This window comes from Gadus morhua, chromosome 7 (genome assembly GCF_902167405.1).
Source record: "Gadus morhua chromosome 7, gadMor3.0, whole genome shotgun sequence".
In the NCBI taxonomy this organism is placed as follows: Eukaryota; Metazoa; Chordata; class Actinopteri; order Gadiformes; family Gadidae; genus Gadus; species Gadus morhua.
This window is the reverse complement of record NC_044054.1, coordinates 28,175,256-28,199,527: the sequence shown is the minus strand read 5'-3', so window position 1 is coordinate 28,199,527 and position 24,272 is coordinate 28,175,256. Positions and strand designations below refer to the sequence as shown.

At 50.1% G+C, this 24,272-nt stretch overlaps 1 protein-coding gene across 3 annotated transcripts; it reads left to right on the top strand.

The window, feature by feature from the left end:
- The first annotated feature begins 1,317 nt into the window (after window positions 1-1,317).
- Window positions 1,318-23,956, top strand: nup98 (nucleoporin 98 and 96 precursor). Of its 3 annotated transcripts, none has more exons than XM_030360971.1 (35): window positions 1,318-1,502; window positions 2,947-3,058; window positions 3,436-3,531; window positions 3,692-3,877; window positions 3,997-4,145; window positions 4,334-4,441; window positions 4,713-4,893; window positions 5,229-5,458; window positions 5,632-5,772; window positions 5,941-6,073; window positions 6,179-6,271; window positions 6,638-6,778; window positions 6,918-7,051; window positions 7,170-7,357; window positions 7,588-7,704; window positions 7,814-8,006; window positions 8,462-8,576; window positions 8,708-8,821; window positions 9,099-9,237; window positions 9,877-10,054; window positions 10,492-10,653; window positions 11,804-12,040; window positions 12,440-12,566; window positions 13,164-13,444; window positions 13,893-14,071; window positions 14,382-14,659; window positions 15,249-15,533; window positions 16,327-16,484; window positions 16,965-17,105; window positions 17,432-17,589; window positions 18,365-18,586; window positions 19,852-20,093; window positions 20,565-20,719; window positions 21,442-21,553; window positions 22,165-23,956. In XM_030360971.1, the coding sequence occupies exons 2-35, from the start codon at window positions 2,980-2,982 to the stop codon at window positions 22,368-22,370; spliced, it is 5,658 nt and encodes a 1,885-aa protein (XP_030216831.1). In that variant the 5' UTR covers window positions 1,318-1,502; window positions 2,947-2,979; the 3' UTR covers window positions 22,371-23,956. The 3 variants fall into 3 exon arrangements, with proteins under 3 accessions (XP_030216831.1, XP_030216830.1, XP_030216832.1); XM_030360970.1 differs by having other exon boundaries at window positions 6,635-6,778; XM_030360972.1 differs by lacking the exons at window positions 11,804-12,040; window positions 12,440-12,566; window positions 13,164-13,444; ... (9 more) ...; window positions 21,442-21,553; window positions 22,165-23,956 and having other exon boundaries at window positions 6,635-6,778; window positions 10,492-11,613.
- The last annotated feature ends 316 nt before the right edge of the window (window positions 23,957-24,272 follow it).

The window sequence follows — 24,272 nt, the reverse complement described above, 5'->3', positions numbered from 1 at the left end:
AAAATTGTTGCTTTTGCTCTGATTTAGTGATTTATTTGTGAAGAATTTAACTATTTTCAACCGGCTAAATGATGACTGATTCACCATCTCCACTTTTAAGAAATCCACATTTCTAAAAAAGTATCTTGCTCTAGTTGTTGCCATCATTATGAACTACCTAACTGAAGGGAAACACACACAGCAACTGTATTTGAAATAATGTAGACATTATTACCTTAACACACACCAACACACCAACTATTACAGTAAAAGGTGATGACTGATTGTAAATACATAACACTAATCTTGATATTAAGGTTAACTTTTCTGTGACCATGATAACCAAATCGACAAATATAAACTTTGGTATTGCTTTAAAAAATAAACAGACAATTTGAGTTGTATAAACTGTTGGAATTATAATTACCATTATTTTTGACCGGGGGAGCCCAAGCGCAGACGCAGCAATAAAATCAGAGGTTTGATGTAATGATACGCTACAGGCACGTAGTGCAAGTAGATGAGCACACAGGGTGTATGGCAGGCTGGTAGGGGGTTCGTGATCCTGGGTCAAGGGGAACACAGAGATAATGAACAGGAGGAAATATGTAACACAAAATATATTTAGTAATACGAACTTCACTAATGCCTGGTTATCTAGCACTGTTGTTGAAACAACGATCTGTCGATAAGTTGGTGAAAAACCGGGGTTTAAGAAGAGCCGAGATGATGACCGGAGATGGGTGGCAGGTGTGCATGTCGAACAGGTTTAGAACAGAGGAAAACGAATGAAAGCCTGGCCCATTGCACCGACAATAAGACACCAGGAGGGGGAGACAGAGCAAAGCACATGTAGGGTACGGCCAAGGCCGTAACGCTTAGAATACGTTAATATTACACATTGTGTTCCATTATTCGCCTTTGAGCTCCAGACCCATCTTACCCCAAAGACCAGTCTAAACTACTTTAGTGAAACCGGCCCCAGGACTATTCATCTGTGGCAGCCAACGTAGATTCATCTCAATGAGATCAAGGTTGGCTTGAAAAGCTTTCTCATGAATTAAATTGAACTTAACTTTAAAAAAAAGCTCCCCACGAACTCTGCTTGCTCCATGCCACTTTGGTGGCTGCCACTCCACCACCTAGGCGGCATTAACTGGGCTCCTCCAACAATCAGGAGACAGGGTGATGTTGTTAGTGTTCTTACATCTGTGTTTCTTCAACAGTTAAAGCAGTAGAGAGCAGTTGCAGAGAAATTAAAGCATCCTAAATTATCCGTCAAAGGCTCGCCAGAGAAATCTCGCGAGACGATAGTATAGTGACGTACGTGTTATGTGTTTTACGTGTTATGCTGCGCCGTGACGTTGTTTGGCTGCCGTTTTCCCTCCTCGCTGAGAAAGCTATCCGGCAATGCTGTTTGGCTAGCTAAGGAGAATTTGAATCGTTAACGATATTGAATTTTATCTTCCATATTGTGGTGAACGTACGACAATAATTAGACGCAAATCCGAAGGTTATTAAGGGTATGTAGACCAACTAATGTATCCCTCTCAATGCGTTGTTTTGGTGTCGTTGACGTAGCTACATCGTTTAGCATCAACGCTAGTTTAAGCTTATCTACTTGATAACGCACTTTATTTACTTGGTTGCGAACCGTCAATTCAAAATTCAGATGGAAGATGAACTTGTATTTACCTTGCAAACGTTTTTAATGCTTAATGATCACTTATATTATGAGTGAAACTAGATTAGTATTTTGGTGTACAGAGCCATGCTAGCTTGTAGTTAGCCATAGTCCACTATGTTAACTTGAGTTGAGCATGGGAAGTCTTCCACTCATCGTATCAGCCTTAATGTTTATCTTAGGGCAGCAATGGAAATCCTTTTTCTTCCTTACACCAAACAACTTAAAGCTAGGAAATACAATTTGCGTAAATGATGTTATGGAAGCTCGAACCACTAGTAAATAACACGTGGAAGAGAATGGTATGAACATATTTATTTGCTGAAGAATAATATGTTATCAGTTTTAAGGTCAATTCAATTGTATTTTTATAGACCTTAGTCACAGTAAATCTCAAAGGGTTTTGTATTCCATATATTTTTGACAGCCCTTCAACCGAGGGATGGGAAGGAGAGCAAAGGGGGCTATAATCATGCATTGTATGACAAGCAAAATTGTAGAACAAATAAATAAAGAAAAGAGTACCAGTAGGCAAGCTGTTAGCCGGCAGCAGTGTCCACAATCTGCATCACCGCAACACACTAAAACAGACAGCATTACAGATAGATGTGGCCTGGTAGACAAGAATCTGCAACCTTTTGTCTGTCACTTCAATACCCTCAAAATACATGAATTTTAAAGAATGCATGCAAAATGTGAAAACTACAATGGTCAAAATGAGACTCAGTATGTCCTTTGAAAAAACTACAACCTCTAGTCTCTGTGGAGTTGTTATGTTATAGAGTGCACACCATCGATGCATTCAACTTGAAAGTATTCGGCTGGATTTCGTTGTTTTTTTTCCACTCAGCCCTTGTGGTGTAGATGTGTGCCGCAATTGGACATCCATTATATCCTAAACAAGTTTTTAGCAGCTCTTACATCTGTATCTTTGTTTTCCAACCATGGTAAGCGCACGCAAACTGCCCTGGCTTGGTAGTTGGTAGCTTTCTCTAAACCATGAGGGAAAGCTCATTAAGGAACAAATCTACAAGTTTCGATGCCGCGTTGACACGCCACAGCGCATGCTCACGGACGTGCAGGCCTGCAGCTACAATTCTGTGCAAAGAAAGTGGCTGTATATGCCGGCCTATTTTTGATATTTTTCTGTGTAGCCTGAAGTCCAGGCATAACTAATAAGAGAAACATTGATTATGTTTCATGTAGATGACGAAATTGTTGATGTTTTGGTGCTGATGAACGACGTGCCTGTTAATGTGTGCCATTCTTTTCTCTATCCACAGAGCAGGCTTATGCAGTCTTGCTAGCCAATCAAGATGTTCAACAAGTCGTTTGGTGCTCCCTTTGGAGGAGGGACCGGGGGGTTCGGGACCGCGTCTACTTTTGGCCAGCAAAGTAAGTTTTGGCCTTTGAGTTGACTGTATTATCCCATAATCCGCAGTGTCCGTAAAATTTGGATCATTTTAAAATAACTGTATTTTAGCTCCATGTCAGGCAAAGCAGGCATATTAAAGACATCATTTTGCACTCTAGTAAGTTGGGAAGGCGTTTGCTTTTATTGATGACAATTTGTAGAAAAAGTGATATTTGCATTGATCAACTCAGAAAATAATTGTTATTTGCAGCCCTAGAACTGACATTTGTAAGCATGTTGAGGCTACGCAATTGTAACCTGCAAGTGAAAAGTTAATTAACTTTTTGGGCAGATAAATGATTCGATGAATAAACACTAATTAGTGATTGTCCTGTCCTGGCCTCTTTCCCATTTGCAGATGCTGGCTTTGGAACCACTGGAGGATTCGGAGGATCTGCGTTCGGACAGACAGCCACCACTGGGGGCCTATTTGGGGCAACACAAAACAAACCTGGTTTGTCACCCTTTTTATTTGTACACAAGTTTCCCAAACAGTACTTCATGCAGTGATGGGACAGTGAAGCTTTTGAAATGTCGCTCAATCCTACCATGCTACCGTGTTCTTCCCACTGAGCCTGAGTCAATTCCCTGATATGCTACTGTTCCCTATCCAGGAGGCCTCTTTGGATCCAGTACCTTTAGCCAACCGGTTACGTCCTCCGCCACGAGTGGCTTTGGGTTTGGCGCTGCCAGTGGAACAACCACCAGCCTGTTTGGTAGCACCAACCCCGGAGCAGCCACTGGACTCTTCTCCCAACCCAGCAATGCGTTCGGGGCCAGCAAACCGGCTGCTTTTGGCAGTGAGTAGCGACAAATATGATATTTTCCAAATATCATCCCCAATTTGTGCTGTCGGCCCACCGGCTCTTAAGTCCTTTCGTATTTGTTGATGGCACGTACGTACACTCTTCTTCCCCAGCATTCGGGACCAGCACAGCGAGCAGCGGAGGTCTGTTTGGGGCCACAAACACCGCCTCCAACCCGTTTGGGGGCGCCGCCACAGGCTCCCTGTTTGGAGCGTCTGGGTTCACCGCGGCCCAGCAACCAGGAACAGCCCTCAAATTCAATGTGAGGATCTCCCATGAGCCACGCACCTTCCGATCGGACCCCGAGTCAAGAAGTCTCAGCGATCCCATCGCTGGAGCGTGTTGTCGTCTGCGTCTTCGGGACATCCCAACCATACTCGCCTGTATAAAGAGATACTTTCAACAAGGTCTAGTTGAACGAATAATGGATGCTTACCTTTTCCCCCGCAGCCCCCGACAGGAAGTGACACGATGGTGAAGAGCGGTGTGACGACGAGCATCAACACCAAGCACCAGTGCATCACCGCCATGAAGGAGTACGAGAACAAATCGCTCGAGGTGGGTCAGGAAGGCCCCGTAGACCGAGCAACACACACACGTGAAAAAAAAACGTCCTCCCAACATTTGTGCACTGCGGGAAAGCGCTTTGTTTGGTGGAAAATACGCTGTCTAGATTTTGCCGCATGCTTTCGTCTTTCGTCGAATATGTGGGTTGCGCCGGCGAAAGAGTCGTGCACGGGTCTCTGCTTGGTGACGAGGATCTTCTTATGCGTGCTGAAGCGGCGGGGGTCACGTCCCTGAGGGTGAACTCGTCTCGTGTCTTGTGTAGGAGCTGCGTCTGGAGGACTACCAGGCAGGCAGGAAGGGCCCCACCAACCCCATGGCAGCGGCGACGGGCGGGCTGTTTGGAGCTGCGGCTCCCGCCACCTCCACCGCAGCCACGGGGCTGTTTGGCTCCGCAGCCGCCAACACGGGCTTCTTTGGACAGGCCAAGACCGGCTTCGGCGCCAGTGAGTCGATTGAGTCTTCATCATGTGATTGGGTTTAGGATGGTGGCGTGTTATGCCTTTGCACGTATGTAAAACATTGGTGAGTGTTCTGGGTACGTCTTGAAATGAAGGCGTTCACTGTTTGACTGTCAAGACTTAAAGTTTTAACAAAATATGTCTTTCCTCTTCATGATGCAGAAGGGAAACGGTATTAAATTATTAATTGAATTATTTAAATCAAAGTAAAATACCGCTGCATTGACTATTCCCTAACACTGCTCCTACCATTACTTGAGGCCCCACTCCTTCCGATCTGTCTCCATGTTTCTCAAACTGTCCTGATGTTTCCTGTGCAGGTGCCGGTGGGTTTGGGGCGGCCACTGGGAGCCTGTTCGGCCAGCAGACCCCACAGCAACAGCAGCAGCAGGCGCAGCAGCAACAGCAGCAGGCACAGCAGCAGCAGCAACAGCAGCAGGCTGCGGCCGCCAGCCTCTTTAAGCCCTTTGGTCAGACCACCACTGCACAGAACCCCGGCTTCTCCTTCGGCAATACCAACACCATGGGCCAGGCCAACACCAGCACTATGGTGAGTCCTCATAATGCGCTGCCGTCTCTCACACCTATCCCAAGAAATCCTGTGGAGTCGAACGAATGCGGTATCATTTTTGGTTCAATCGAACCGCATGCATTAATACAGCCGTGGGCTGATTCTGAAAGCACAAGCGGTGCACGTGACCCGGTCGTGTCCTCTCCTCTCAGGGTTTGTTTGGCAACACCGTGGCCTCCCAGGCCGGGGGGCTGTTTGGTGCCGCGGCCCCGGCCAGCGCGCCCACGGGCTTCGGCGCGGCCACCGGGCTGTTTGGACAGACCAACACTGGGTTCGGCGCCGTCGGCACACAGGTACGACGAACGGAGTGGCATATACCTCGTGGAATGCATGTTGTCCTTCAGAAGGACTGGTGATTTAAGTCTGCCGTTGTACAGCGAACACCATGCTACACAATTTTGTACCAGGCACAAGTCAAGCGACCTTGTCTGACATGCGTCCGTCCTCGTCTTCTCAAACAGAGCCTGTTTGGAAACAAGCCGGCTGGCTTCGGCGCGACCACAACCAGCACCCCATCGTTCGGTACCAGCAGCAGTCTGTTTGGCAACAAGCCGGCCCTGACGCTGGGCACGGGAGCCAACACGTCCGCCTTTGGTAAGCAGGGGAAGGCGTGACACCAGCGCTGACCCTGATCGGCCTGTAATGGGTCAAAGGATTGAGTTCTCCCTGATGACCACGTTGTGCTTTTGCCGGTTGCAGGGTTTGGTGCCAACCCGACGGGTGGGGGTCTGTTTGGTAACAAGGCGGCGCCGGGGGGCCTTGGGACGGGCCTGGGAGCTGGCTTTGGAGCAGGTAACCGTAGATGCACTGCTAGGTTGGATGGGGGTTTTGTGTATTAAACCATAACCTTATCCAGACATGCCATGTCTATGATGTATTTACATTATTAGGGTAATTGAGCAGATGTTTCCACGTCGTAGAAATGTTAATATGTATCAGAAAAACACATTCACTAGAAAGGCATTGCATTATGAGATCAGCTGTTTTTCTCCGTAGTAAGGAGTGTGTGTGTGTGTGTGTGTGTGTGTGTGTGTGTGTGTGTGTGTGTGTGTGTGTGTGTGTGTGTGTGTGTGTGTGTGTGTGTGTGTGTGTGTGTGTGTGTGTGTGTGTGTGTGTGTGTGTGTGTGTGTGTGTGTGTGTGTGTCTTTTCCCCAGCAGTAGGCACGGCCCAGACGTCCTTGTTTGGCAACACCCAGAACAAGCTCGGCACCACTCTAGGAACCATGGGAGGCTTCGGTGCTGGAGGGTTTAACACCGGGGCCAGCACCCTAGGCTTCGGGGCCCCACAGCAGCCCGTCGGTCAGTGCCCCCCACCTCTCCAGTCGACAGCATCCACCTCTCCCTTCATAATTAGTTTCTTAGTCGCTCGGTGTCTCTGTTTTGCTCTCATTCTGCGAGTGTTTTTTAGAAGGATGCGTGTGTTTGTCGTCCCCTCCAGCGCTGACCGACCCCAACGCCGCCGCCGCCCAGCAGGCGGTGCTGCAGCAGCAGATCAACGCGCTGGCGTACTCGCCCTTCGGGGACTCCCCCCTGTTCCGGAACCCCCTGTCCGACCCAAAGAAGAAGGAGGAGGTGGGTCCCGCTTCCTTCGCTGTACAAGCGAACAAGATTTATTTGTTTTTTAACGGCGATCAAATAATAATTTTTATTTTAAATGTAAATCGTCACTTCGTCAACCCATCGTTCGCAGCGATTGAAGCCGACCAATCCGACGGCTCAGAAGGCTCTGACCACGCCCACCCATTACAAGCTCACCCCGCGGCCCGCCACCAGAGTCCGGCCCAAGGCGCTCACCTCGTCGGGGGCTTCCAAGTCCCAGCTGTTTGACGGGTTGGACGATGACGAGCCCTCCCTCACCAACGGAGCCTTTGTGCCCAGGTACGGCCCGCCACTGGCCCCGTGTGTGTGTGTGTGTGTGTGTGTGTGTGTGTGTGTGTGTGTGTGTGTGTGTGTGTGTGTGTGTGTGTGTGTGTGTGTGTGTTCGTTCTGTCCACCGATAGAAGGCGTCAAGAAGCTGTGTTGTTTGTATTTGTTCTGCCCTTTATTTATGGATGCTTTATTTACTATCAACCATTCTGTGTGTGCGTGTGTGTTCTGTCCGCCAATAGAAAGAGCATCAAAAAGCTGGTGCTGAAGAACCTCAACAGCAGCCTGTACAGCAGCCCCATCAACAGAGATACCGACGACCTGGCCTCGCCCTCGGAGTACCCCCACAACGGCCACAGGTACACTCACACTCACTCACACACACACACCCACACACGGCTCTTGTAATCGTTTCATCTCACATCTGGCCTACATTTGCCTTTAATCCAATCCTTCCCCTTCCCCCAGCCACATGATGGACGATCAGGACGACCTCCGGGACATGGTGGTCGGCGGGGAGAAGGCGGAGGAGGACCTGGAGGTCACCCAGTTCTACGTGAACCCCATCTCCAAGCCCATCCCGCAGGGTCGCTCTCAGGCTGCCCTGCAGGACACCATCTGTGAGCTGAACATGCAGCGGGCGGTCAGGAACGGCCCCGAGGTAAACGCACTGGAGGTCCCGACTAGGACGGTGGCTGAAGGGTCTGCCCAATGGTCCAGTGTTCAATTCAATTTTTTTTTGGATACCCCTTAATCACCATTAGTCTCAAAGGGCTTAACAGGCCAAGTATTTATGAGACCTCCCTTCACCCAAGCCCCCAAAAGGGCAAGTAAAAAGTCCCTTAAATCAGCAAGGAAGAAATCTTGAGAAGAAACGCTTAGTAGGGGATCCCTCCTTCCAGCGATGGTCAGGAGTGCAATGGGTGCAATAATTGACATGCAGGTAGATGCATGCAAAACCTATTAAATTGATGATGGGATGCTGGCCGGTTAACCATGAGGAGAGTCCAGGCATCCAGTCACAGTCACCGGAACACACTAGAACAGGAAGAATAGACTGGTGTTGAACCCTTGGTTGTTGTAGAAAATAATGATGGATGACTCTGTGCTCCACAGCTGAGCTGTGAGGATGTGTCCGTGTCTCTGGGAGAGGACTCGCTTCAAGGGGAGCGTGAGGAAGAAGAGGAGGAGGAAGCGGTGGAGGACCTTCAGATGGCTCCTCATCCAGCCGGTCAGTGGTCTTCTTCTCTCTGTTCACACACAGACGCACACCTTTTTTTATCGATTTAATATGCATGGCATCAGCATGGAAGCCACTCTTTTAAGTTGGATACGAACACATTTTTCTGTTCGTTGCTACAGGCATAGTGCTGTCTCGTGTGGGGTACTACACTATCCCGTCCATGGACGAGCTGGCCGAGATGGTCGATAACAACGGACAGTGTGTGGTGGAGAACTTCACCATCGGCAGGAAAGGTAATGACGCATCTACCCAGATAATGTATGCAAACCATCCATGAGAGTATTTGGTTGTCATTCTAATTTTAGTCTCCACTGGTGTGTCCAAAATGAAAAGCCATTTTACAGCACTGCTTTTAATGTATTGTATTTCAAATGATGGATGAGTGAGTCAATTGGTAATTCTGTAATTTTTCGTTAATATTCATAATATACGCATCTAAAATAAAATCAATGGATGTCATTTGCCGGTGATGGATTGCCTGCATGCTTCATCGTCTCGTGCTCCCTGTAGGCTACGGTTCTGTGTTCTTCTGCGGGGTGGTGAACGCGACTGGGCTGAACCTGGACGAGATCGTCCACTTCAGACGCAAGGAGGTCATCGTCTACCCGGACGACAAGAATAAGCCCGCCCAGGGGGAGGGTCTCAACAGGTGAGTTACCCGCTGCAGGGTGCCCTTATCTTGGCTCGCTGGGCATGTTGGGCACGTTTATCTATGTCAAGATTAAGGCCCAATCCCATTTCTACCCCTTACCCCTCCCCCTTGTTTTGAAGGGGTATGGGGAAGGGGGAAGGGGTACGCCTACCCCTTACCCCTTCAAAACAAGGAGGAGGGGTAAGGGGGAGGGGTAAGGGGTAGAAATGGGATTGGGCCAAAGACACAAAAATACACAAAGATGCTTTATGGATAGTGTTAAATAGTTAGGGGGATTATGAAATATTTTTGTGCTTCGTTACTGTTACTGACTGGAGATCTGAAGATTCGTATTTTTCTTTTACAATTCAATAGTTAAATAAAGATGTGAATATCTATTCATGCATCAATTCATCTCAACACAGGTCTGGCCTAAAGGAAAGAGCAGTTTATATGTTGACTGCTTCCAATGTTGTGTTGGTCATACTAGTATAGAATGATTTATAACTTGTTTAGTGAATAATGCAGAACAGAAGGACCTTTTAAAAAAAAAATAAAAATAAATTTTGCATACTAAATCAGTCAGGCTAAGACTGCTGTAGTCTCTGTTCTGGCTTTCTCTCTGAGTCACTAACGCGCTCTCCCCTCCCCCAAAAGACGTGCCGAGGTGACGCTGGACGGCGTGTGGCCCAACGACAAGACCACCTGCACCCAGATCAAGAGCCCCGAGCGGCTGGGAGACATGAACTACGAGGGCCGTCTGGAGAGCGCCTCGCGCAAGCAGGGGGCCCGCTTCCTGGAGTACCGCCCCGAGACCGGCTCCTGGGTGTTCGAGGTGAGGGGCCGCAAGCGCTCTTAAGACGCCTCTGTTGGGGCTGTTTGTCCAAACGGGCTTCGAGGACCTCGACAGGCCAGCCTAGCACCAGTGATGTTTGAGTCCCTTTTTAACAAGGGGTACTCAACCACCGGTCCGCGGACCGGTACCGGGCTGCCGAGCATTGGCCACTGGGCTGCAGAGAATAAGAAATAAAGCCCTCCCTGAAAAGATTATTCTTAACAATGGTCCTACAGTATCTGTGTTCATTAGATTAGATAAGGCAGGCATATAATGGTTTCTGTCCTGGTCGCTGCACTAGCGACCCCTACTGGTTGGTCGGGATGCCTGCACCCTCCCTGCGTATTTGAAAATATTTCGAATATGTTGGCGGGCCTCAGTAATATAAATGTTGAGGAACCCTGTCCTAAAGCACACCTTTCTCCTCACCCCTCCAGGTCGTCCACTTCTCCAAATACGGCCTCCAGGACTCTGACGAGGAGGAGGACGTGCCGTCCAAAGCCGATCCCAAGAAGCTGAAGACGATGCCGTCGCTTCCCCCCTCCAAGCTGCTCCAGCAGCTCCCCCCCTCGCAGCTGCAGGGGGCGCCAAAAGCTCAGGTAGACGGAGCTGCGGGTGTCCATCCACATCTCTGACATCAACATCATTTGAGTATAGGTCTTAGGGGAGCAATCCTCACCCACTATACTAGAGGAATGAAGGAAGATTGATGGTTTTAATATGAACATCTACAGGCATCTGGCTCACCGGACTTCATTTCATTTGTGTGCATGGAAGGGGTGTGTGTGTGTGTATGTGTACGAGGTTTGGGTGAAGTGCTCCCTTGATTACGATTGGGAATTCATCTTGCCACATTGTGTCTGGTTTTATGGCATTAAAAAAGCCTCTTTTCTTTTCTGATGCCTTGGAACCCACTTTGGGCTATGAATGCTGTATATTTTGCCATGTTTGTTAACTGAGTTAATTGATTTTACTTCCTCTTGGTCAATGATTTATGATAACAAAACGGCTGATTTGGATGAAGTGCCTTTACGTCTTAAATGCAAGCTAAAGTAGATATTTTTGCTGTTCTAAAACGCTTTGCGTTTCCATGTGGATGACATGACGGGTTGCAATTGTAGACTATACTTAAATTAATCTTTAAGTTAATTTTCAAGCGGAATGGATGGGTTGTTGGCTTGCACTGTTTCACAGTAGCTTCAGTATAGATGGTTTTTTTTGGAGATTTTTATAGAACCTTCCATTTTTATTATGCATTCTATTATTGTGATACTAATTCAGAATAAAATGCAAAAAAGTATCTACAAATTTGTACAACAGCTCTGTTACAGGCGTGGTCTAATGTACCTAGATGGCCTTTTTGGCAGTCGATGAACCAGATATTTTTGTATATTTATTCCAGATTTTACATGTTACATTATCATGCATAAGCTGCAATTCAAATAACTGGAAGGAGAAATATATACATTTGTACGACCAATGTCTGTGGTGTTAAGTTGTCATGATATTGATCCCGATACCAAGGGTTAATGAAATAAAGTTACTGAAGTGAACCTTCACACGCTGGTCTGTTAGCTCTGTTTCACTTCATTACATTTGAGCTTTACTCTATACATGTCATATTCTATACGAAGATACTGCTACATACTTGTGTGCTAGAAAATGAACATACCTCTATGATCGCTCACACACCTCTCTGTGTGCGTTGTGTGTTCGTGTGTGTGTGTGTGTGTGTGTGTTCTGATCCAGTCCACCGCCATCCAGGAGCTCGCCAGCGGCCTGGCAGAGCTGGACAGCGACATGGCTGACATCACCCAGGGCTCCCTGGCCGACAGCCTGCTGGGAGGGGAGGAGGACTGGGGCTCGGACGCCTTCAGCAGCCGCCTCGGCGGCCTCGCCACGGGCCCCGTGCCCTCGGAGCAGGAGCCCGTCTCGGCCTCCAGCCAGATCGCCTCCTCTCTGGGGATCAACCCCCACACCCTCCAGGTACAGCCCGCCGGCGTCACGCGCCGTGGGGGCACCCAGGGGGGCACTCAGCCTTCCCGTTGGGAGTTTGAGTGTTCAGTCAGGTGTCAGTGTTTAGAGAGACTCTACTTTCTGGGGAATTTCAATAAGGGGATTCAATCCATTTAACAGGAGATTGACAATTTTTCGTCATACCTAATTCTGTATGTTTTACATCCCTCAGGATCCGCCACATGTTTAGTCTTTTACACAGAACTGATTTGTTTGATCTTCTAATAATTAGTGGTTTTGAACATACATTGACGTAAATAAAATAAGCTTGACCACTTTTAATAGAAATGCCCTTGATTTTATAAGTCACACTGTGCCCTTAAAACTAATATTCTCTGGGCACTAATCTTATTTCTTTTCTTCGATCAGATCATGAAGGCTTCTCTGTTTACCGAGGATGACGATGAGGACGACCAGGAGCAGGGGCTGATGAAGAGCGCCGTAGATTCCTCCTCCGGCCGCCGTCTGGTTCCCAGAGTGCAGAACAGGCCCTCGGGTACGCTCCTATGATCTACTTCCCATTTGGGCGGCATGTGGCTCAGGAGGGTAGAACGGGTTCGCTGGCAACCGGAAGGCTGCTAGTTCGATCCCCGGGCCCTCCTGATCCGAGTGTCGAGGTGTCCCTGAGCAAAACGCCAAACCCTAACCGCTCCCTACGAGCTGGCTGTTGACTTGCATGGTTGACACCGCCGTCTGTGTGAATATCAGGCAGTGATTGTAAAGGTCTTTGAGTGGCTACTGGTTAGAAAAGAACCCTGAAATAGGGTGTGCATTCATAGGCTATGAATGCAGTCCATTTGTTTTCCCTAGCGCTGCTTCTCTGTCCTTCTGAAGGCTGATTATGGTCCCACGTTCACGCTTACGGACAAGTTACTTCCTTGCGGACCCTCCTTGCGTCCACCGCAAGGGCCGGACGTGCGGCTCCCAAAAAATGTAACCTTCCCTCGAGGCGACGCAGCAGCAAGGGCTGTGATTGGTCCGCTCACCTAAACCCGAAGCAGAACCATAAAGGTTCTCGACTGCGTCGAAGCGTCTGCGTTGCGTGAACGTGGGACCATAATCAGCCCTTAACGCTGCGTCTCTCTCCCACCAGTCGGCGGTCTCCTCCAGGCGCGCTTCTCCTCCGGCCTGTTCGCCCAGGCCCCAGACCCCTCCCTGCGAGACGGCTCTCCCTCCTCGGCCAAGCTCCACCCTTCCCTCTCCCGGGCTTCCCCGGCGAGGGGCCAGACCCCCCGGGGCTTCTCCTGGAGCGCGGCAACCCCCGCGACCTCCTTCCTCCTGCCCGCCCGGGCCCCTGAGCCCTCCATCCGCACCGTGGGGGCCCGCCGGCTCGGCGGCCCCGTGGCCTTGAAGGAGTCCGTCACCCTGGGCAAGGTGGGTGCAGGCAATGGCCCCCTGGCTGCAGCGGTGTGTTGTCAGGACTCAAAGCTGATTCATAGAATTGATTTAGTATGAAAAATAAGAGGGCGTGAAGTGAACATATAGAAAAACAGTTGAATAACGCTAGAGCTGACAATTCATCTTTTTTTTTTTTTTTTTGTAATTCGAATTTATTGTTTAGGACAATTTGTAAAAATAATAATAGGGTTAGGGTTATGAAAATAAAATCCATACTTAAAAAAACTACATATTTTTAATTTATATATTTTCTTTATTTAAATATTTTTTATTTAATTTCATTTCTGCCAAATCGCCTAGCCCTAGCGCTATATTGAGAACCCTATTCCATGTGGGACGTTCCTGCTGGTCTCCCTGACCTGCCCTGCCCGGTGCTGTGGTTCAGCCTTGCACTAAACAGCCTTGTCCCTGTGGCGTTCCTCAGGGAGCCCTGCTGATGGACGCTGGCCTCTTCATGGGCCGGTCGTTCCGCGTGGGCTGGGGCCCCGGCTGGACGCTGGCCCACTGCGCCCAGCAGATCAGCGCCCCCCATTCCAAGGAGGCCACGCTCAAAGGCCACAACGCGGACTTCAGCTTCATGCCTCAAACCGTGCGGAGCAAAACGTACGCATGTACCCGTGCACACACATAACACTCCCCCCTGTGCGTCTTTGGAGCACAGAGGAATGGCCGCCAATGGGATGTTTCGTGAGCCCCCCCCCCGAATTACTTACGGCAACCCACCTATACGGTTGTTAAAATGTCTTTATTAGGTGTAACCCCTTGAGATTAACCAATCTCGTTTTCTTGGGGGTCCTTAACACACACACAACATAGTTCTTAACATCGCACACACGCATGCACGGTTGAAGATGTGTGGCGGTCGTGGGGTAGTTAACCTGTCCCTCCCTCTCCTCTCCCCCCTTCCCACCAGCCTGACGGACAGCGCCTTCAAGGTGGTGCTGGAGCAGGTGTCGGGCGTGGAGCCCGAGCACGAGAAGGAGGTCGAGGAGGAGGAGGAGATGGAGGGCGAGGAGTCGGCGTCCAGGCTGGCCGTGCTGCAGCGCCCCCTGGAGATCTGTCTGAAGCACAGCACCGTCAGCACGCCGGAGGGGAGCACGTGCCCCCTGGTCCAGCCCCAGCTCGGGGTCTCCGCCCTGCACGAGTACGCCCAGTGGATCAGCAAGCTGCAGCAGAAGGCCGACGGGGACAGTGAGTGACAGAGGGACGTGCTCCCGTATTCTGGGGCGCTGTCACACCAAAATTGTACCGGGGGGCGAAAATGTTACCGCCGGCGCCTACGTAATCCGCGTTTGAATATTCCAAACCTGCCTGGCAACTGATGATCGCGTAGAACGTTGCCTGGCAACGGACGATCGCGTCGAACGATGGCGTCTATTATCTAAATTAAATTAACGCAAGCTAGCTAGGCTACGATACACTGTAAACACTCAGTTTAAAAGCCAAATCCGATTAAACATTTAAATACAATACAAATCTAAACTATGATACACTTTAAACCCTCAGTTTACTAGCTACATTTAATACAATACAAATATAAAGTAAAAACAAGCGGTATCTGTATTATGTTATATCGTCTTGATAAGCGCGAATGTTTTTGAAACCCGCCTGGCAACGGACAATCGTCGATCTATTACGTAATGTTTTGAACGCGGATTACCTAGGCGGGTACAATTTTCGGCCCCGGTACAATTTTGGTGTGACAGTGCCTCTAGCGTCTGTACTAGAAGTATTGGAAGGGAATATAGAGTAGGCTGAAGTGTACCCTGTGCTCCTGTAGTGGTGCTGGGCTACTGGGCCGAGGTGTGGACCCTCTGCGAGGCGCTTTGGGGCCGCCTGGGCTCCTCCGAGGCCCTGGACGACGCGGACGACGCCGAGGCCCCCGACGAGTACCTGCAGCAGCTGGAGAGGAGGCGGGCCTTCTCGGCCTGGCTGTCGAGCGGCGCCACGGCCCGCGTGGAGGAGGAGGTGGGCAACGCCGGCAAGGAGAACCACGCCGAGGCCATCTTCAGCTACCTGACCGGCGGCCGCATCAGTATGGCCTGCCGCCTCGCCCAGAAACACGGTAGGGCTCGTGGGGGGGGGGTCGGAGTCCCATAGGGCGAGCTGGAGGCCCTCCCAGTTAGTAGGAGGGAGACTCTCTGAATTCAGAGGACTTCTCTGGCGGGCTGTGCAGCGCTGTGACGTGAGAAAGCGGAGCTAGAGGGGTTTCGGGACGGGTCCGTAATAGGGATGCACCGAATATTCAGCCGCCGAACATGTTCAGCCGAAAATGGCCCAAAACATAATGTTCGGTTTCGGCCGAAGGAGTAAAAAGGCCGAACATAATACGCCGAACATTTTTATTTATTTATAAAAGAAATAAAAAGTCATTTATTTAAAGGTACATTGTTCTTAAATTCTTGCTATAATGTCTTCTGGAATGTTAGAAAACGTTCAGCATTAAATAAATATTTTGTATTAAATTTGTAATTGAAATTGAAAAATTAAAGCAGAATGAATGAAAAACATTAAAAGACGCATTCGGTATTTGGTTTTGGCCTTCGGCCAACTGTTTCAGTATATTCGGTTTCGGCCAAGAATTTTCATTTCGGTGCATCCCTATAAGATTCTTTTAAACAAAGAGGTATGTTTTTTAGACTGTAGAATACCTACAGCTATCAGTTATAGGATGTCGATGTGATATTGATGACAAACTGATCCCAGACCTAGGCTGGGATCAGTTTGTCCTCCCAGACCTAGGCCTAGTGGTAACTTGGCTCCCCCTAGTATTTGCATTCCGTCAACTGTTCAGGCTTTGTGTTGGACGATGTTTGCGTAGCCATGCGTTCCAAGTGTGCGTGTGTGTGTGTCTCCAGGGGAACACCGTATGGCCGTGCTGCTTGCCCAGGCCATGGGCTCCCAGCCCTGCAGGGAGCTGCTGGGCCTGCAGCTGGCCGACTGGTGCCGCATGCAGACGGACTGCCACATCAGCGAGGACCGCCTGCGCATCTTCACGCTGCTGGCCGGGAAACCCGTAAGCCCCCCCCTCTCTGCTGGTCCTCTCTGCTGGTCCTTTGGCTCTCTGCTGGTCCTTTGGCTCTCTGCTGGTCCTTTGGCCCTCTAGTGGTCCTTTGGTCCTTTGGCCCTCTAGTGGTCCTTTGGTCCTTTGGCTCTCTAGTGGTCCTTTCGCCATTTCCGTTGTGCCAACTGAGAACTTGAAATTTTCTCCTTAAAAAAAATACACAAAATGTTAAAATCGAAAATCTTAAAATCGAAAAGAATTAAAAAAAAAAAAAATCTGGAATAATCCTGCTGTTCATTATTGCAATTTCTACAAAAAGCGAAATCTCAAAAAAAAAAATTTTGAACTAATTGTACAACCCTACTATTTGTTACGTGTGGCTGCTGCCACATTCGGCCCTCCATCCAGGGGCCTTGGCTGGACAGGCAGGGCGTGAGGGGCCCCCCCCCCCCATCGCCTCCCGATCTGACGTTCATTTACCCCCCTCCCTAGGTGTGGCAGTCCTCCGAGTGCCTGGTGAACGTGTGCTCCAGCCTGGACTGGAAGCGCTGCGTGGCCGTCCACCTCTGGTACATGCTGCCCCCCACCGCCTCCGTGGCCGACGCCCTCGCCAAGTACCAGGACGCCTTCCAGGTCGGTGGTCTCGCGCTGTGGTCTCACGCACTTCTTTAAAACTTAACGTGGGCTCTATACAGGTATAGATATCTAAATCTATAGATATAAGGGGTCTAACGATAAAAAAATAAAATAATAATTCGCTAAGCAGCGAAATGAAACGCGTATCAAACCTTAAAAATGTCAGTACGAATATGCGTATCGTCGCACCCCTAATAGACGTAAATATATCTATAGATGGATGGATCCATCTATCTTAATATCTATGTCTGTCTATCCAGTTGTGTATCTAAATGGGTAAAACATGCCCCATGTGTGACTGATGTGTGCCCTCCTCACCTCAGGGAGACGGGGAGACGGGCCGGTACGCCTGCGCTCCTCTGCCCCCCTACCTGGACCCGTCCCAGGGAGCGGACATGGAGGACGAGGACGAGGAGGAGGAGTCGGCCAAGCGGCCGCTGTACGACCTCTGCTTCCACCTGCTCAGGCTGTTCAGCGACAGGTAGGCCTCTCGACCCTGTTCAACCTGCGCATGGTCGGCGACGGGATCGCTTTTCTTTCATTTTTTTTGTTCCTTTTCATTCCGTTGCTGTTGGTCGGATTTGGTCGTTTTGGAGGAAGAGCAGAGTTTTCTTACCTAAACAACCTGAAAGGTCCCTCCCCTTTTCTGCACCTGTGATTGTATGTATAGTTTCCTTCTGGAATCTGAGTTGCTGAGATTAGCCGACTATGAGTCGTTACTAGGATCACCACGTAGAAGTTCTCTGCTCGATCCCTGTGATTGAGGGCCCCCCTGAACCAATCAGGGACGATACACCTTAAGTGGCCAGAGACGAGCCGGGCGTGGACTAAAATCTAGATATTCTAAATCTCCAGTCTTTTCAAACGCGCATTTCACTGCCGGATGGCGCTGACATTTCTAACTAATTGCACCCAAAAAAATGCTTTTAAATCCTAGACACCTACAGGACCTTTTTAAGCAGCCTAGCAGGCAACCATTCCAATTCATCCAAAAGCATATCCTCATGTTTCAACCTTTCCATGGTGTCAATGTACTTATTTGCACTTCCTTCATGACACACATGTATATCATTTATCTTTCTTATTACCCACGTGGATACCTTATGTTATCATCTTGTTTATGTTGAATGTCAATGCTGTGTGTGGGACTTGTTCAAGCTCCCGTGACTTCTTATTTCCCCTGGGGATCAATAAAGTACACATCTATCTGTCTTGGAACCATGACAACCCTCCTCCCCCCCCCCCCCCCCACCCAGGCACTACAGCCTGCACCAGCTGCTGGACCCCCTGGCCGTCACCTGGGAGCGTCTGGACTACCGGCTGAGCTGGCACCTGTGGGGGGTGCTGGGCGCGCTGCAGTACAGCCACCTGAGCGGCCCGCGCCAGGGCCTGCTGCACGCCAGCTACGCCGCCCAGCTGGAGAGCGCCGGCCTCTGGCACCTGGCCGTCTTCGTCCTGCTGCACATCCCCGACCACGCGTACGTTACCGCGGCGACCCGAACCCAAACCGAACCGAACCCCACCGGGCGCAAGCCTGGGGGGGCCCCTTCGGTCGCCGTCGATTGTTTTGGACGTTGCATGACAGGGCGTCCCGGTCGTTAAGTGTTTGTCGTGATTTATTCCCGTGATGGTTGACGGGAGGGGGCAGCGGTATATGTGTGCTGACCACAGGAACCCGTTCGCAACACGTCAGTACCCGTCGTACTGACCTGCTCGGACAAGAGCTGATACTGATTGGCCGGGTTACTGGCCGGTTATGGTCCCACGACGCTTCGACGCAGTCGTGAACCTGTTTTGGTTCTGCGTTGGGTTTTAGCGAGCGGACCAATCACAGCCCTTGCTGCTGAGTCGCCTCGACGCAAGGGTACAATTTTTGGGAGGCGCACGTCAGGCCCTTGCAGTGGACGCAAGGAGGGTCCACAAGGACGTAAGGGGTCCGTAACCTCCCTTGCGTTGCGTCAACGTGGAACCACAACTAAGCCTTTAGTCCTGTGTGTCCATTGTTTTTAAAAACACCCGATTTCACCGTCCGATGCAAAGCAGAAAGACGTGCAGGGATCTCCTCTCCATCCGGTGGTCGGTCTCCTCCCTGGTACGGACCACAGTAGCTGTGTTCGGAATCGTTCCCTATCACGGATATAGTGCACTATATAGGGTGCTCGCCACTTGTAGTGGTGTTCGAATTCTCAGTGGTTAATTACATGCACTATATAGTGCACTTAAAATACCCAAAATTTGAGTGTACATACGATGTACCCTACATGTGACTCCCGTATACCACAATGCAATGAGGTCGTGTTTTTCCGGAGAAGGAGCTGAATAACGAATACGTTTAATGATGGAGTCTCCGGCTTTCGTTTAGAATTGTCAACAATTTATTTTGGATTGAACATAGAAAATATATCATTCAAAATTAATTAAAAAAAACTTGAACAAGGAAACGTAACATTCAACATCAAATCAACCTCCAGCTTTCCTCTTGAGTGCCCGGTTTGTTTACATGATGTGGGCGCATCTGTCTGCGTCACACAAATACCCGGCGCATTCACTGACGCACATGACGTTTAGAAATGTTCAGCGTAATGTCCGAATTCTCATTTGTTCGTTCCCTATATAGTGCACTATATCATGAACACTATATAGGGAATAGTGAGTGTATATGGAACGATTTCGAACACAGCTAATGTGTGTATGTTTACACCCTCCTCCCCCCCCCTCTCTCGCTCTCTCGCTCTCTCTGCAGGCTGCGGGAGCGTGCCGTCAGGGAGATGTTGAGCCTCTACTGCCCCCTGCAGCGCACGGAGGACTCTGACCGCAGGGAGCGCTTCCTCACCGAGAGGCTGCTGCTGCCCGAGCAGTGGCTCCACGAGGCCAAGGCCATGCGGGCCCGCCGCGACGGGGACCGCCACCAGGAGGCGCTGCACCTCTACCAGGCCGGCTCCTGGAACCACTGCCACAAGCTGCTCATCCAGCACCTGGCTTCAGGTAGGCCCAACGCCGCTGCCGCCACCGCCCCGTCACAGGCCAAACCAAACGCTCTGTGATGGAACAGAGTCTAATCCGGCCTGTTCAGGCACACAAGTGGTTGTGATTAGCCGTTTGGTAAATCGGCCTCTTCTGACTTCACAAGTAGGTGTGTTCGCCTAGATGTGTGACGGATAGATGAACAACGTTTTCTCCAGTCCACCGGGTAGGCTGGTGGACTGATCTGTCCAGCGCACATCTGGGTGGACACGCCCACTTGTGATGTCAGAAGAGGCAGGACGGCTTATAAAGGCTGATCACACTCACACCTGGGGGTATCATATGTACCCGATAAAGGTGGTATCACCTTTAAGGAGCGGGTAAAAATGGGGGATTTATTTCAGAAGACTTTTATTGTGAAGTCGAAATTAAAAAAGACAAACGCAACCGCCCACCCACCGAAGCACTCCTTCTCCCCCCCCGCCCGCCCAGACTGCATCATCAACGACAACCACGCCTACCTGTTGGAGTTCCTGGACGGCCTGTCCCTCCCCGAGCGCAGCGTCAGCATCCAGGACTGGGACACGGCGGGACGCGTGTACCTGGACTACATCCGGGTCATCCAGAGCCTGCAGGACATCCAGCAGGTACTACCCTACCCGTGTGGCCAAAATGAATCACAAAGTCGCTAGAACTTGCTAAGTTTGCGAAATGACGTAAAATGTAATCACTCCATTTGCATTCGAGGGGGATCCGGGCGAAGAAGGAGGAACCCAATCGCAGCAAGCGATTGGGACTGGGACTGGGCGGGGACTGGAGATGAGGGAGTGAAAGAGGGAGAGAGATGTGTGCGGTGAAACGTGGGATAACATGAAAGAAAGTCGCCAGATTTACCGCCAGTCGTGCTAGATAAGCTTTTTAGTCGCCAGAGATGGCCAGAAGTCGCTAAATCTAGCGTCAGCAGCAACACTGCTCCCTACCCCACCGGCCCTCCGTCCCGGGGGCTGTGGTCCGTCCCGGTGGCTGTGGTCCGTCCCGGGGGCTGTGGTCCGTCCCGGGGGCTGTGGTCCGTCCCGGGGGCTGTGGTCCGTCCCGGGGGCTGTGGTCCGTCCCGGGGGCTGTGGTCCGTCCCGGGGGCTGTGGTCCGTCCCGGGGGCTGTGGTCCGTCCCGGGGGCTGTGGTCCGTCCCGGGGGCTGTGGTCCGTCCCGGGGGCTGTGGTCCGTCCCGGGGGCTGTGGTCCGTCCCGGGGGCTGTGGTCCGTCCCGGGGGCTGTGGCCCGTCCCGGGGGCTGTGGTCCGTCCCGGGGGCTGTGGTCCGTCGGGCCCCGTCCCCTCCCTCATGGCGTCTGTCCTGCTCCCCTCCTCCCAGATGGACAGCCCCGGCTACGAGACGGAGCGCCTCTACACGGAGGTGACCTCGCTCTGCAGCCGCGTCCAGCTGCTGCCCTGCACCACCGCCAAGGACTGCCTGGCCCAGTCCGGTAAGACCCGCTCCCACCGGCCAGAACCGGCCGCTCGGTCAGACCCACAATGCAGCAGTGGGTGACCGACTGCGGCCGGGCGCTTTTCTTTGGGGGATTGACGTCCGGTGTTGCATGCCGGTTCTTCTTTCAGTCTACGTCATTGTTTTTTCATAGATGAAACTCCCTCCTACCGGGTTTTCTCTTTGTTGCACATATTATGGGATGGTTTTAGCTCGCTGAATCTGAAAACATGATTATAAATGGGCCTAGCATATAGGTAATATGGTGAGAACATCAACATGAAGTGGGTGGTGCCAACACTTAACTTGGTGAGGAACATGGGCTTGTGCTTCACTTTCGCCTTTTTATATCAATGGCTTTTCATTGGACAGAATTACCACACTTTTATGCAAGTATTCAGATTAACTTCATTTCATTAACGTGGTTTTCAGAATCAAATCGTTTAGTAAATATTGGTTATGGATAATTGTCCGCTTTAATTAAACGATTACACAACATTTTTTGAGAAATTGTCCAATTTCCCCCCTGAGTTCCCACAAAGTACCCCTAAGTACCCCCTACCCCTCTCCTGAGCAGCCCTGACCTAACCTCCCCCCCTCCCCCTCCAGAGATGGCCAAGCGCGTGGCCAACATCCTGCGGGTGGTGCTGAGCCTGCAGCAGGCCGAGGAAGGGGGCGCCGACCCCCTCCTCCAGCCGCCCCACGCCAAGCTGACGGCCCTCATCACGCGGCTGCCCATGCCCGAAGACTATGCCCTGGAGGAGCTGCGCGGGCTCACCCAGTCCTACCTCAGGCACCTCATCGACGTCCAGTGACGCGGACCAACGCAGGAAGACACGGGTGTGTCCTGACACCCGGGCACAGTGAACGGCCACGGCGCCTTTTTCCTTTTTTCTTTCTTTTTTTTAAAAAAAGGGGCCGCGGAGGAGGATTGTTGAGGTTGACGTGATGCAACACGGGCATGCCCTTGCACTTAACAGGACGCAAGTCACCATGGGAACGACTCAGTCAGAAAGCGTCGTGCTGGGGGGCGGGGGGGGGATGGGGATGGGGGGGGGGTGGATGCTGACAGGCGTGTCTGGGGAGAAACGGCCGCTGAGTCCGGGAACTACCACCAAATCATGCAGAACCAAGGACCCTTTTGGATTCGGAGATCGTCTTGACACGTCGGCCATGATTGTTCTGTGTCGTCTTCGGAGTAGGGGGTGAGGGGGTGAGGGGGCATGTGGCGACCAGATCGGACCGATGGAAAGGTTAGGGTTGGACGCTGAAGACTCAAGACTACTGCCCCGACTCTTATACAGCCGCTTGGATATGGTGTCTCTGTTGCCATGTGATGGAAATATGTTGTATACCTATCATTCCGTGTGTGTGTGTGTGTGTGTGTGTGTGTGTGTGTGTGTGTGTGTGTGTGTGTGTGTGTGTGTGTGTGTGTGTGTGTGTGGAGATGTTTCGTGAATGCAAAAAAATTAAATCTTGTTATTCATTAGAATGGCGAGCTGTTTTTAGTTCATTAAAGTATATTTTCATTTTCCCACATAGCTCCCCAGAATGTTTCGATTGGCCTGTTGGTTGAGTTGCGTGTGTTTTGTTGCACCGGAGGATGCATGTTTAGTGTGCGTGTGTGTAAGCCAAGCATTTAAATGACTTTAAATACGGTTGTATGGTTTGACTCAACAAGACACTTGGCCACATGATGATGAAAGGAACACGATCGGATTTCTTTGTCAATATGTGAATAGCGATGATCTATCTTTCTATAGAGAATAACTCTTGTATAAAGACAATTGGACAACTTGCGATGTTTATGCTTTTGGATGTTTCCGAGGAGACTCAGTAAAAATTGTAAAATGCGGAAAGGTCTATTTTTGTAGGGTTTTTCTTACTCTTTGGGTGTGCATGCCCTAGCCAGGAAGGAACTTTGTGCAGTTCTAGAGAATGATTTGACGTAAGGTTTCTATTGTATATTGAACATACACTTTTGAGTTTCATTCCATCAGTGTGTTCATTATATATTACATTGCAATGCGTGTTGTGACGTTTGACTTTCAGAAGGTACAACTGGGCTTTTAAACAGCGGCTGTCTGCGATGTATTTACACTTCAGACACGGCCATTTGTACTGAACGCCTCAAAGGGTATTCGTTGGATAGCATCCTGAAGTGTCATTCTAATTGCTGATGTAGTGTTGTCATAGATACCTGCCGACAAGTCTTTAGTTTGTCTGAAATGACACATCAGATTTTTTTTTTTTCTTTGAGATGTGTGTGTGTTAAGAAATCCTCACTCGCAGAATATTGATGCACACAGTGCCTTTCCCGTATTGAATCTCTAAAGTGTGTTGCTCCGTGTGTGTGTGTGTGCGTATGGTTTTAATAAAGTGAATTAAAGTGTAAAAGTGACCTTTTGAAGTTGGTGTATTTGTGACGTCTAGGATTCAAGTAGTTCACCAAGAAAATGGTCTATTAAGAATTCTTTTTACAAAAAACTTGAGGTGAAGGTTAATAAATATAGAACTATATTCCATAATTGCTCTAAGAACTTTTCTCCAAACCGCTCTGAATGTGACCATTAAAGGGATCTTATTGCACCACCAGGTGTGAGTGATAAGCCATTACAAGCCTGCCTTTTCCTGTGTTCTAGTGACAGCATAAGTGGGAGTATACTGGTCACCTTGATCTATGATTGATAGCTCAGGCTACTAGCCTACCTAGTTGA

Bases quoted from the DNA above. Each gene is read 5' to 3' on its own strand.
- nup98 (XM_030360970.1), top strand. From the start codon at position 2,980: ATGTTCAACAAGTCGTTTGGTGCTCCCTTTGGAGGAGGGACCGGGGGG. The intron at 4,146-4,333 runs GTGAGGATCTCC...TTTCCCCCGCAG, and splicing joins GAACAGCCCTCAAATTCAAT to CCCCCGACAGGAAGTGACAC. The intron at 20,094-20,564 runs GTAGGCCCAACG...CCGCCCGCCCAG, and splicing joins CATCCAGCACCTGGCTTCAG to ACTGCATCATCAACGACAAC.